Raw genomic sequence first — 14,320 nt, forward strand, 5'->3', positions numbered from 1 at the left:
AGTGATTCTACCATTTTACATTCCCACCAGCGATGCACAAAGTTTCCAACTGCTCTACACCCTCACTTACATTTGCTATTTTCTGTTTTGTTTCTGACTTTTTTATAATAGCCATCCTAATGGTGTGAAGTAGTATCTCATTAGAGTTTTGATTGCATTTCAAGAATAATTAGTGATATTGAGCATCTTTTTATGTGCTTATTGGCCATTTGAAAACTGTCTATTCAAATTTTTTCATAGAATGTTTAAATTTGTTTTTGTTGTTATTGCTGAGTTGTAAGAATTCTTTATGTATTTTGAATATCAATCCCTTATCAAATATACGATTTGCAAATATTTTATCCTATTTCATATGTTGCCTTTTTTACCCTGTTAATAGTCTTCTTTGATGTACAGAGGTTTTAGTTTGATAAAGTTAATTTATCTATTACCTATGCCTATTTTTTTCATATCTAGAAAATCATTGCCAAATCTATTGTCATGAAGCTTCCCCACTATGTTTTCTTCTAGGAGTCTTATAGTTTTAGCTCTTACATTTAGCTCTTACATTTGGTCTTTAATGTATTTCGAGTTAATTTTTGTATATAATATAAGGTAAGCCTCCCACTTCATTCTTTTGCATGTGGATAACCGGCTTTCTGCATACCATTCGTTGCAAAGATTATCCTTTCTCCATTGAATGGTCTTGGCAACCTTCTCAAAAGCCATTTGACATATAGGTGAGGGTTTGTTTCTGGGTTCTCTGTTCTTTATTCCAGTATCACACTGTTTCGATTACAGTAACTTTGTAGAGAGTCTTAAAATCGAGAAGTGTTAGTTCTCCAACTTTGTTCTCCCCTCACCCCAAGATTTTTTGGGGGATTTAGCATCCCTTGAGATTCTACATGAATTTTAGGATGGGTTTTTCTATTCTTGCATAAAACATTGGCATTTTGATAGGGATTGTATTGACTCTGTAGATCACTTTGGGTAGTATTGATATCTGAACAATATTAAACCTTCTAATCCATGAATGCAAGATATATTTCCACTTATTTACATCTTTCTTTCAGTTTTGTAGTTTTCAGTATATAATATACTTGCTTTAAAAAAACATATAGTGAGTATTTTTCATATCTTTAAATAAATTCTTTGAGAACATAATTTTGGGTATCTGCATGCCATCTCATCAAACAGATGTTTCATAATTTGTACAATTAATGTCATATTTTTGACATTTTATTTTTACCTAATTTTTTATATTATAAACAATGTTCTGATAAAATACCACTGGGCATAATGTTTACATGTATCTTTATTTTGGGGGGACAAATACCTAGAGATGAAAGTATTAGCTCGAGAAGTGAAATTTAAAAGGGTATTTTTTTTTAAGGGGTGGTGTCTTTTTTGTGGTAAAAACACATAACATGAAATTTACCATCTTAACTATTCTTAACCACAGAGTATATTAGTGTTAACTACATGCACATCATTAGGCAACAGCTCTCTAGACCTTTTTCATTTTGCAGAACTGAAAGGAGGTTTTTTAATGTAGATTAACAATGCTTTTTAATATACAGTACAATGATTGAAATTTTTTCCTCCTTTCTGCTTCTCTGTAGTTTCCAAATTTTTTATAAAGTTAGAATTTTTAAAAGAAAGAACGTGAATAAGTCTTATAAATTCGTGTGTATCAAATGAAATTTATTCTGGTAAAATAACTTTTCACTTTATTTTTTTTTAGAAGAGGCAACACTTAGTTGACCTCACAGATTGCAAGGACCTTGTCAGCTTACAATCCCTTATTTTTTTGTGCCTACAGCACCTGGTCTTCCTAGGTGGTCTCCCATCTAAGTACTAACCAGGCCCGACCCTGCTTAACTTTGGAGATCAGATGAGATCAGGCTTGAACAGAGTAGCACGGCCATTGACAAAAATAACTTTTTAGCATTTGCCTTTGGTAGCAAGAATCCAAACTAAGGAACAAGATGTAGTGGATCAAGGTTGTATCTAGTTGGGGACTAGCTCCTTCTAACCAGGGTCGATTCTGCTCCCCAAGGGGATGGTTGACAATCTCTGGAGACATTTTCGGTTGCCACGACATTGAGAATAATGCAGTTAGCATCTGGTGGGTTAAGACCAGGGATACTACTAAACATCCTAAAATGCACAGGACAGTCCCCCACAACAGAGAATTTTCTAATCCAAAATGTCAAAATAGTATGAGGCTGAGAAATCCTGTTCTAAAGAGAGTGGGGGTCCAGCAGCTGCGCTGCAGGCAGGGTTGTGGGAGGCGGTCTTAAGGGAAGGAAGACTCCCTGGAGGCAGAACCTTAACTAGAGAGCAACCAGGACTGGGAAAGCTAGAGAAGGCAGAATTGTAGGATTTTAAAGCTGTTATATTTGCATGTTAACTAGCAGTTGTCAGCTGCTAGAACTGACTAAGCTTAGCATAGGGCTTAGTTTGCAAAATTATTAGTTAAATAAATAGTTACAGTGTGAGTAATAACCACCAGTGAGTCACCTCATGAATCCCAAAAGGATTTCTTTGCCTGTGGGGTGGGAGGCAAGACCCGAAGCTGTTGAGATACCCCTGGAGATGTCCTGGTCCTACCCAGTCCCAGGGAGCAGAGCTGAGGCCAGGTGCCTGAACAGGGCTTCCTCCGGGGGGGGGGGGGGGCGCCTAACTCCGCCCTGCCCCAGTCTGCCATTCTTCCTCCAATGTTAGTAATATCTGCTACACCCTCGTATGGGCAGGTAGGATCATAGACAAGTTCTCTTGGAGGAAAATCCCTTCCTACTTTAAAAGGCCTAGCGGGGAGGCAAGTTCCCATATTCCACATTCACACTGATCAGGAAAACGCAATCTGATCTGAACGTCTCGTGCTGTAGCCCTTTCCGACTTCGAACCTGGTCGCTGCCCTGTATTGTCACTCAAAAGAGAGATCATTTCGAAATTTAAAAAGACAAATGAAACCTTTGATTACAATTACTAACGTGGTTAAGCGCCCTTTCAGTTCCAGTGTCCTGAATGGGTTCCATTTAAAGGTCCGAGAGGCACCGAGTGGCAGTTTTAACCCGGGTCATCAGTTCGAAAGCTCTGGCGAGTTTACGAGGAAACATACAATAAGTCCCCCACCCCACCCCCGCAGTCATTATATAGAAAAGAGAGGACATCCCCTCACCCCGCGGGCCCCTTTTGTGTTGTTCCTGCCAACGCAGCAGCCGGCCTGCTATATAGACCCGCCGCCCTGCGGGCGCATCCACTGAACTCGCTTCATCCGTGTCGACCAGCCATGGGGAAGGTGAGCCCCGCGCCCAGGCCGGGAGGGGCCCGGGCCGCCGGGGGCGGGGGCCGGGCCTCTGAGCGTCTCCTTGCCTCCCTTGCAGATCACCTTCTACGAGGACCGCGGCTTCCAGGGCCGCCACTACGAGTGCAGCAGCGACCACTCCAACCTGCAGCCCTACTTCAGCCGCTGCAACTCGGTGCGCGTGGACAGCGGCTGCTGGATGCTGTACGAGCAGCCCAACTACTCGGGCTGCCAGTACTTCCTGCGGCGCGGCGACTACCCCGACTACCAGCAGTGGATGGGCCTCAGCGACTCGGTCCGCTCCTGCCGCCTCATCCCCCACGTGAGTCCAGGCCCTCTGCTCCTTCTGAGCCCTCCGGTCACCCCAGTGCTCCAGACGTAGTATTCACCATTTGGGACGGTAGCCTTTTTCTGGTTCTAACTAAAATCTCTTTTCCTTTATTTATGCAAGGCTTCCAATCGGAAATGTTATTTTACTTCGTTGAAAGTAAACTCACCTCTAATGGGAAGTTTTATTAGTTCAGAGTGTCTGTGTTACAGGTGATGAATAAGTAACAGATTAACTCCTTACTGTCAGGTGGTCTTAGGCTAGTTACTCCAGACCATTTCTCTCTCCTCTGTAAAGTGGGGCTAATAAGAGCAGCTAATTCCTAGAGTTGTGATGAGGATGAAAGGCGCTTACCTAGAAGCACGTGGCAAACCACCCTCTCCCCAAAATATTATGAGCAGCAAAGGTCTCTCAAGTCCTGCCCTTAGATTAGGCAAAATGCAAAACCAACAATGTGATTCCAATAGCTCCTGCAAAGCCCGCTCTTACCCAAATACCACCCCCTCCCCCTGGCCACAATTAGTGATTCTCTGATTTGACCATGACAGTGTCCTAGGGAAAAGGACCCAGACTGGCGTTAGGAGCCTGAAAATCTGGCCGTCCACTTTCCAGTTCTGACTCTTCTAGTTACAGACTACAGGCTTTTCGTTAGTTCCTCATAAAAGGAGAAAAGACTTGTTAATGGCAGTCCGTGTGTGTCAGGCTGTGGTGACAATCAAATTAGATAAAGTATATGTGAGTCCTTTATAAACCGTGGAAGATCCGTTGTCAGCAATCTTTTATATCACAGAGTGAATTGCCTAAGAGAACCTTTCTAAAGTGAATTTAATCGTACAAGAAGGAAGATGTTGAATGGGTACCTGCTGAGAAGGAACAAGAACATAAAAAAAGAACAACTACTTAAGGAAAGACAGACAGGATTTGCCCAGGACTAAACAGACTATCTTTCAATTTTTCTAAAGGTTTTACAATCGATTAATCTGTAAAGGCATCTTTTATGATCTTGAGCTTCCATTTTTATTAGTTACCTAAAACTGTTTCTCTAGAGAATAAATTAGAGCTGAGAACTGAAACCTAATCTTTACGATGGCTCTCGCTTTGCAAAATTTTAAGGCGGCAGGACTTAAAGCAGAAAGGAAGATGGTAAGGAATTGCCTGTGCTTAATTGCCACCACTCTGTGCCCACTTTGGGGAAAGCAATTTGACTTCCTCTCTCCCTAGGGTTTCCTAATGCTATCAAGATTCAAAATAATGTCTTCATCAGTGTATATTTATCTTTTTAATATCTAATTTTTTTTCATCATCTAAGGAGAGCCGCAGACCACCACCATAAGCCAGTAGAGAGCAAAAAATATATTAAAGTTGTTACTTAAGAATGGTACTAAACAGAGCCAGCATGCGTGGTTAGTGTGGATTTAGGTTTAGAAAACTCTAAGTAGCACCATTACTATCTTGACCTATGTGAATGGCGCCCTCTTCAGTTTCTCAGCATTGACCTTCCCAAATGTACACAGGGGCCTTGGTGTTGGCTGTCTTTTTAAGTTGTTGCCTTTGATATAGAAAAGATAAAGAAATGCCCATCCCCCCAGGGCTGAGTGTGGTTGGCTGGTAAAGGCTAGGTTTCCTGACTTTCCCTTATCTGCTGATTGCCGAATCCACAGAGCAGCTCCCACAGAATCAGACTCTACGAGAGGGAAGATTACAGGGGCCAGATGGTGGAGTTCACGGAGGACTGCTCCTCGGTGTACGACCGCTTCCACTTCAGTGAGATCCACTCCTTCAGCGTGCTGGAGGGCTACTGGGTCCTGTACGAGATGCCCCACTACCGCGGGCGGCAGTACCTGCTGAGGCCGGGGGACTACAGGCGCTACCACGACTGGGGGGCCACAAGTGCCAGAGTGGGCTCTTTGAGGAGAGCCATAGATTTCTACTGAAATATTTTTACTCTACCTTTTTCTCCGTCTGGAAGCTAATAAAATATTTCCTGTGTGTTTCATGCAGTCACGTGGTCCTGTTTTCCTTTCTGGCTCCTTGGAAGGGCTCGGCAAAAACAAAGCTGGACCTAACGTGGCCTTTCTTACACCTGTCAGTGGAAAGCGTGGTATGGGGTAGCACGGCCTCTGGACCCGGAATGCCTGGGTCCACATCCACTTCCTAGCTATACATGATGGGGCAGCTTACTTAGCACTTCTGTGCCTCAGTTTCGTGATTTGTAAAAAGTGGGGTGGCAACACTCTTCATCTCATAAGGTTGTGGTGTGGATTAAATGAGTTATTATTTTTAATTCTCATAAATGGTATCAAGTGCAAAGTAAATGCTTCATAATAAGTATTTATAACATAAATGTTTCTTGGTTTTTACTATTTAGATCTCATAAATTAGCGTTTGTCTTTTTTTCAGAATATCAATAATGATTTGAGGATCACCTGCATCAGAATCACCTGAGACCCTTGTTAAAATGCATATTCCTAGACCTCGCCCCTAAGCTTCATATGTAAAAAGATATGAAATCACCTTTGAAAATCTAGTTTTGTGCACTACAGAATTCTATCCAAAAAGATTGAGCATTTCCACTTTTAGACACTGAACTCTGTACTGGGAAACAGCAGTAAGTAGAATAGTCGGGCGGGGGAGCAGAACACCCAACAGCATCTTTAATTATCCCAGCAGAAGAGTAGAAGCATGGATGTCTAAAGGGCTGAGGGCAAGTTGACTAAGAAGATGCTTGTTAGTGCTTTCTGAGATGCCCCTACCACAGCTTCACTCATCCCTGGAAAGGACCTCAAACATTCCCAGTACCACACTGAGAAAACTAAACAACTACCAGAGACACTGTTCCAAAGTTCTTCTAACGGTGTGCTAGGAAAAAGAAAATGAAACAGAATCATCACACTGACATGACAGACAATATAACGAGGAGGGTTAACTCTAAAATACGACTGGAGTTAGACTGGGTTTAAATCTCAACTGTATCTTGTGTTAGCCAGGCAAGAGCCTTAGGTAGGGTTTCCCTCAAATGTGCATCATGAACCAGGGTTTCGGGAGGAGGTGACTCACTGGAGAATTGCTCCCAGGAGGAAAGATGAGGGAGGAAGGAAGCAAGATCGCGAAGGGGAGGAAGCCAGCTCAGTCTAATCCTGGCTACTCTGGAGCATGGATTGCGTCTCGGAGTCTCTCCTGCCTGGAGGCAAAAGATTCGGGGGCTGATATTCCTACACCAGTCCCCTCTGTCATTGATCATGGGGCAAGAGGGACAGAAAATTCCAAAGCCTTTGGACTCACCTTAACGACTGGCGAGGGTGAATCTTCCGAAGATTGCAGGGTGAGCACTGGCAGCGAAGCGTATAGAAGCTGGAGGTGAGCACCTGGAGCTGCAAAGAGGACCTGAGAGCATTGAGCAGGGTGTACCTGGTCAGTACAGGAGGGATAATAAAGGCATCTCCTGCATACATTGTAAGGTTAAATGATATAATGCCTGCGATCACTTAGCACAGCGCCTGGTACATAGTAAGTGCTCCCTCAAGTGTCTATAATTATCATTATTATTATTATTGTTATTAAGTTCTGTGAATATGAGAGAAATGGGTAGAAAGTGCCGAAAAAATGTCATAAACTCATTTTGTTCAATAAGAAAGAAAACAGGGCATACACGAGGGGAACAATGAGTAATTCAAGTTAGCTGACGTAGTAGGGGGTCCAGAGAGGAGAAGTAAAAGAGAAGACAGATGGTTAAGGCCGGACTTGGGAGGGAAATGGCATTATTGATCAGACCTTGGCTGAGACAGGAGTGATGTCATCAGAAGGCTCACAGTTGGCATCTAGATCTTGAGCTCCAAAGCAAAAAGCTTTAAAAAAAAAAAAAAAAAAAAGAGGCAAGCAAAACCTTTCCCAATCCACTCCACATAAGCAAACCTCAGTAAAGGAGAAGCATCGGTACAGAACATTGACACTGTTGCTTCTTCCACAAGCCCCGCGACCTCATCTTCCTCTGAGAGGCTGCAGCTGGTCGCCACCCAGACCATAAACCTGAAGAGCTGGTTGTAGAAGAATCAACACCGCTATTTAAAACCTCTCCGTTCTCCCTGCCGCTCCTCCTCTTATTACCGTTCACCTGAACTATTCCAATAACTTCTTAGTTACTTTTGCCTGGGTCCTTCCTGTTTTCTTTTAAAACCAATCTTTTTTTCTCTACAAACTAATTGGAATATTAAATACGTTATTTTGGTAAATGGGTTGTTTCTATGACTATGAACTGCAAAAGATTATTTCGAGAAACTTTAAAATAAAAACAGAGGAAGCGTTGAGGAAGAAAACAGAGACACCAGCTGTGAGGTTGCTGCAGTCATTCAGAGAAGAGAGGATGGTGGCTCTGGGTGGGATGGGGGCATTTATGGAGATGAGTAGTGGCCAGAATCTGAATACATTCCGAAGGCAGAGCCAACAAAAACTCTTGCTGGATTCAATGTGAATATGAGAGAGAGGTTTGGTTTGAGCATCTGGAAGAGGGGAGTTGCCCTCCACCCAAACAGGGAGAGCTGCAGGGGGAGCAGTTTCGGGAAGGAAAACCAGGCACTCTGTTTTGGACAAGCGAAGTTTGAGATGACAGTAAACATCCAAGTGGGCTGTTCACCAGGCAACTGGTTGTACTAGTCTGGAGTTCAAGAGAAAGGCATGGCTGGAGACCTGCTTTCGCAAGTCATCAGTGGGTAGACGGTATCAAAAGTCCTAAGTTTAGAGAAGATCTTCGAGGGAGTGTGTGTAGGTGGAGAAGCCCCAGGACACCTCAGCCTTAAGACCACAAGGTGAAGAAGAATGTATGGGTCTGGGAGGGCTAACCGCTGTAAGAAATAATGCCAAACGTTCAGTGGCTACACAATAAAACTTGTATCTTTCGTTTAAAAAAATAATAAAATGTAATGACTTTTAAACTAATTCTTCAGACCAGATAAGTCTGGAAACATTGAAGTCAGCAGGAGCAGTGCCAACAAAATGAGAGAAGCGGAACTAAATCGTTTTATATCACTTCGAATTTTTTGTCCATTATGCTAGAAAGCACTACCTACCAATTCATCAAGAAAACTTGGAAATTTATGATGAATACTAAAAGATACCATGATGCCCATGCACTCATAGTTAGAATTATTAAGAGAGAGATTAAGGACTTTGAAGCCGTGGTAAGTAACGTGACAGACGTCTGGTACACCATTAACTACATAGGTTAAGTTAGAGAGACCTTTCCCCAGCTCACAGGTCATGAGAGTCAGCTGGGCACTTATTAGCAGGCAGATTCCCAGACCTGGTGAATCAGAAATCTCAGGGAGCACCCTGTGCTTCTGATGGTTAACAAGCTCCCCTGGCAAGGGTCCTGCCGTACACCATTTGAAAAACACACTTTCTTTCCAAGGTGTGGTCTGCAAACCAGCAGCACAGAGCTGCCCTGGGAGTTTGCTGGAAATGGCAGAGCCTTAGGCCTCGCCCCCAGACCTCCTGAATCAGAATCTACATTTTAACAAGATCCCAGGTAATTCTTATGTACATGCAAATTTGAGAAGCTCTGGGCAACAGAGTGCCACTGTCCCCTAAATCTAGTATGCGTACATTGTACATCCTGAGTTCTCATGTCTGGCTACACATTAGAATCACCCATGGAATTTTCAAAAATGCTAATGCCCAAGCTGCACTCACAAAGGCTCTGAATAAATTACATAATTTTCAAATAATTTCTCTCCTGATTTAAAATTTATTGACTCACATATGCTCTTGTACTTGTTTGTTCTAGATATTCAAACATCATAATATTTTAATAATGATAAAGCTCCATCGCCTATACACCTGAAACTAACATAAAAATAAAAATTAAAAAAATGATAATGATAAAGTTTGATTGGGAAACAAGATTTGGATCTAGTGCCAAGAAGGGACTCTTAGCTTCTCTTAAAATCAAACTAACCACCAGGTTCAGGCAGAGCACCTATGGGATTGCAGGTGCCCTTCCCAGGTGACAGAGTCAGGTATGGCAGGGGGAGTGCAGGTGACCTGGGCAGACAGCTCCTGCAGGGAAAGTCACGGAGACCCTGTGACCTGGGGGCAATGGCCCCGTCCAATCTGGACTTTTTGTTGATTAGGCAAGCTGAACCACCTGAAAACCAAGGTGACTTTTCTGTACTTAGGGACAAGATTTTAGAACACGAAGTCTTTAGAACCCATCCATGCTTAAACTCACCATCAGCCAAATTTGTTAATAACATGACAGCTTTCCATTCACAAATCCTTGCTCTTTCTCTTTGTACCCTACTTTCCACATCTTTCTTTATTACTGATTTATAGTTCCTGTAATTCTTTTTTTTTTTAGTTAAAAGTTGGAAGACTTGTTCCAGAGAGATACTAAATAGTTAAAAATTCCATAAATGCAAATTCTTTAAAGTAGCTTCCTTTGCTTCTGCTTAGACAAGGCTTTTACTTACTCTAGATAAGAGCTCCACCTAGTGTTCATCAGAAGGAAGGCAAGTATGATGTAACCTCTTCTGAAATCATGAGTATTAAGAGATTATTTTGCACCTTTTAAATGAACTCTGCTGTGCAGTGTATTCAGAGTAATCTTCTAATATAGCCAAAGTGCTTCTTAAGCACATGTAAACCTTATTTTAAAAGCAGTGTTTGAGAGCTTTGTGACACATCCTTAGCATTTCATAAAAGATGAAGAAAGGCATGACGACTGATCCTGTGCTCACCAGAGCAGGCACGGCCCTTTGGAGCGTGGAATCCAGCATTTGCACTGCGCCTGTTAACGGGGCCCACTGTCTTCTCCCTCCAACTCTCACTGTCTGACAGATCCACTTCTAAGTTATGAAACTGAGTTCATGAGTGTGATCGATCCCACATTCTTATTCAGATCTTTCCTCCACTTCATCTTCAAACTCAACTCCTATTTACTTATGATTTCTTAACCAACTGTTTTATTCCCTTTGCATTTTTTTACCATTATACATACATACATATATGTGTGTGTGTATATGTGTGTGTGTGTGTATTTTTTTTTTACAAAGATCTTCATTACTATCTTTTTGTTGGGGGGGGGGCGGGGGAAGGATACCTATTCCAAATCTGGTTGGCTTATTTCCTGTGTCCCTCAGTGTCTGCTGACACTTAAAGATATCCTTATCCCACTGGTCTTATAATATCCCAAGTCAACTAAGTGTATTCACTTAGTTAATGAACAGTGTGCAGGGCAGCTCCTCTGCTGCCCATCCTTGCTTTTGAAAATTACAACTTGGCTCTTTCAAAAAAACACCTAAGCAATGCATCTTGAGGCTGCTTTCAGTAATATCCTCAAAGGGATGTTTTTCTTTCTGCCTGAACCCTCCTACGTCCAGCTTACACTGGTCTCAGGGGTGGGAACTGAAAACCGTTAATGTAGCTCACAAATATAATTCATGTTCTCATCCCCTGTGGGCTTTGTTAAACATTCCAGAAAACCTTCGCCTATGCCCTCAGTGGAAGGGGGACACCGCAAAGCAGCCCAGATCCCAGAGCGCCGTGAGGGTCTACGAGACATCGGCTTTGAAATGTACCTTCTCCCTCTCACTCAGCCTTTGTGGTCACCTGCTTCACCCTCTCAGAGTCCTGGCTGGAAAGATAAGATGTCTTGCCTCACAGCATCATCTTTTCTCTCCATGAAATCAAACTAGTCCGTTCTAAGCTGCCTGACCATCAGGCTCTCCAGGAACCACTCCACTGCCCATGTGTCAAATTCTTTGTCACCTTTATGCCTATTTTGTAATCTTTTTTCTTCACAACTCTTTAATATTTATTTAAATAGGCTTTAAAGTTTCTCTGTTCCTCCATCACCCCTATTATATACCTCCATTCAAGGATTCACAGTGAGCAATTTTGTTTGTTCATTTTTCTTTTTTTCTCAGCTTTATTGAGATATAATTGATATATACCATTGTGTTAATTTAAGGTATACAATGTGACGATTCGATACAAGAATATATCGCAAAATGTTCACCACGGCAAGGTTAGTTAACACATTCTTTACCTCATGTCATTACTATTTTGTTGTTCTTATTGTGGTGAGAACATTAAAGCTGCTTATAATACTTTAAGAAAAATAACATTTGTCAAAGAGGCATGTAAGGTGTAATCCCGGTTTTCTTTGTGTGTGCAGGTAAAAAACAGTCTTGAAAAATCAACACAAAAATGTGACTGGCATTTGTCTCTAAGGTGTGGGATTCAAGATGACATAAGTTATTATTTAGCTATTTTTTCTTCAATAAATAAAGATGAATTATGTAATTCAAAATATTTAATTAATTAATTTAATTAAACTTTGTAATTTTTTTCTCCAAACCAAACTGCCTTGATCATGAGTGCCTGGAGGTCAGGGGACAAGTTTGGCTTAACATATAACAGACAGTGATTGAGGCCTTCTATATACCAAGCATTGTTGTAAGACCTCAGAAAATAAATATCATGGAGACACAGTCCTATATATCTAAGAGAGATAGGCATTCACAAAACTGATTTATAGTGGAAAAAGAAACATGTGCCATGAGAGTTTAACATATTCCCGTGACCAAAGAGAGACGCAGGAGGTGGTATGTAAAATATTTAAGAACCCCGTAAGGCAAAGGCACAGACATAGCAAAATGAATGCCAGCTTCAGGGTCCTGAGGCTAAACTGGGATCCCAAAAGGGTGAGTTGAGTGAACCTCAAGGTTAAGGGCAAAGGTGACTTGCCCAACAGCATGGAAACATTTCTTTCAATATTTTCACAACCAGTTCAGCAAGGAGGTGACTGTGGAGTTACACCGTGAAATTTAGTACAAGGAGTGGCTGTAAGGAAAGAATATTCTAGACAGAGGGGAGGGAGGGCAGGTCTAAAGGAAGGGAGTAGATGTTCTGTAATTTTCCCGGGTGCCTAGCAAGAGTTAGAAAGAACATAGCCTCTGTTAACTGCTTGTGGACTGGGAGGACTAAGTACCCTATGAACCACCACCACTGTCTGCCCCATCCCCCCGACCCCACCCTCTGCCCACTCTGGTCAGAGATCCCCCGCAGGGCACTTTGGTCAAGAGAGAGGAAAAAGCAGCTCCTGACAGCTCACAGCAAGGAGCTGGCCTGGCACTCATGAACAATTTACAGAACGCTATCATCAGTTGGGGTTGCCCTGCAAGCATGATGGAGCAAGACAAAAATAAGACCACTCTGTAACCATGTCTGGGCACAGAAAGCAAGAACGAGAACCCTACAAATGACAAAGATGACCGAACATCTCCCTCCTCCAGATCATAATGAGTGACTGCTGTTTCTTTCCCAATGACAACGTTAGTCCCACTCTATTCCTTCCACCTCCTAGATAATAGACAATATTTAGATAATAATATCTAGACACCCAATCATAGAACTGATCCTATCTGATGACCATCTTCAAAGCACCTAACACAAGACCAAATCTTGTAATAGCCTCTCTTGACACCTTCTCACTGGGGTGCCCCATGGTGCACAGACCCCCTGCTTGCAGCAAGTATCAGGAAACTCACTTTTGTTCAACAGCAGTGATCTTTGGTACATAGGTGAAGGTAGCAGAATGTGCCACCCTAAAATAGGCCTCTTTGGCATAAAGACTATTTTGAGCTGATTATTTTTAGGAAAGAGACACAGGAGAAACTCTTAAAATAGAATATACAAGTTACCTTTTATAGGGAACATCTGTATTTATAAGAAAAACTTGTACTAGGAAGAGAAAAATGACTCTAAATCTCTAGATTGCAAAAGAATCTTACCAGTGGAAAAGACAGCAACTCAAAAGGGACCAGATGGGCCACCCCAAGTACTCCAAAGTCTGCAGATGGGATCTTGGAAATCTGGCAGAAGTCAGTGAAGGAAAAAATGGAAAAAATTTTTTGCCAAAAGTTCTGCTTGATCTCTGTCAGTAGTGCCCATGAAAACAGCAAGTATAATTTTACTTTGACTTTTCCTTTCTAAATCCAGATTAGCAGGAGGAGAACATTGGTAAGAATTAGTTCTCTGAATCATGACTCTTGTGAATTGGGTTTTGAGGTACCCATTGGTCACCGATCCTTTCCCTCCTACGAAAGCTATTGCTTTTGTGTTTGTCTCATTTTTTGTCCTGAGCACCTGAGTGACCTTTGGAAAGGCTCCAAGGATGGGGGCTCATTGCCAGGGGAACTGACCTGAAATTAGAGGGTTGGGACTTTCAGCCCCACCCCCACTGCCTACTTCTGGGGAAGAGAAATGGGGTGGAGATTGAGTTCAGTTACCACTGTCCAGTGATTTAGCCAGCTATGCCTACGTACTCCATAAGACCCCAAAGGGACAGGGTTTGCGGAGCTTCCAGGTCGGTGAATGCTGTGGAGGTACTGGGAGAACGGCACAGTGGGAGAGGCTATGGAAGCTCAGAGTCCCTTTCCCCATATCTTGCCTGATGCGTCTTCTCCCCCTGAGCTGTTCTGCCCAAGGTTTTTAAGTGACAACAAGTAATACGTAATAATATGTGTAACTATAGACTCTTTGGGATGCTTAGACTGTCCTAAGAAATTTTCAGAAACACTTAAAGGAGTGGCCACTTTTTATGAGAGAAACTAATTTGATAGTGATGGTCTTATTACTGAAAGCTTTTAGCAAATGTCTGTTTTTTTTTTAACCACTATCTCTAATCTTTAAACAAATAAATAAAA

At 42.2% G+C, this 14,320-nt stretch overlaps 1 protein-coding gene and 1 pseudogene across 1 annotated transcript; one reads left to right on the forward strand and one right to left on the reverse strand.

The window, feature by feature from the left end:
- Positions 1-1,792: 1,792 nt before the first annotated feature.
- LOC118614705 lies at positions 1,793-1,911 on the reverse strand (annotated as a pseudogene).
- A 1,348-nt stretch (positions 1,912-3,259) lies between these two features.
- LOC107505151 (gamma-crystallin F) lies at positions 3,260-5,551 on the forward strand. Its single transcript, XM_016135005.2, has 3 exons — positions 3,260-3,283; positions 3,369-3,611; positions 5,279-5,551. Exons 1-3 carry the CDS (start codon positions 3,275-3,277, stop codon positions 5,549-5,551), a joined length of 525 nt encoding a protein of 174 aa, XP_015990491.1. The 5' UTR covers positions 3,260-3,274.
- Positions 5,552-14,320: the final 8,769 nt, after the last annotated feature.

The sequence above is a fragment of the Rousettus aegyptiacus genome, unplaced genomic scaffold, assembly GCF_014176215.1.
Source record: "Rousettus aegyptiacus isolate mRouAeg1 unplaced genomic scaffold, mRouAeg1.p scaffold_m13_p_2, whole genome shotgun sequence".
NCBI lineage: Eukaryota > Metazoa > Chordata > Mammalia > Chiroptera > Pteropodidae > Rousettus > Rousettus aegyptiacus.

Coding starts and splice junctions, on each gene's coding strand:
- LOC107505151 (XM_016135005.2), top strand. Junction 3,612..5,278: donor CCTGCCGCCTCATCCCCCAC/GTGAGTCCAGGC, acceptor CCGAATCCACAG/AGCAGCTCCCACAGAATCAG.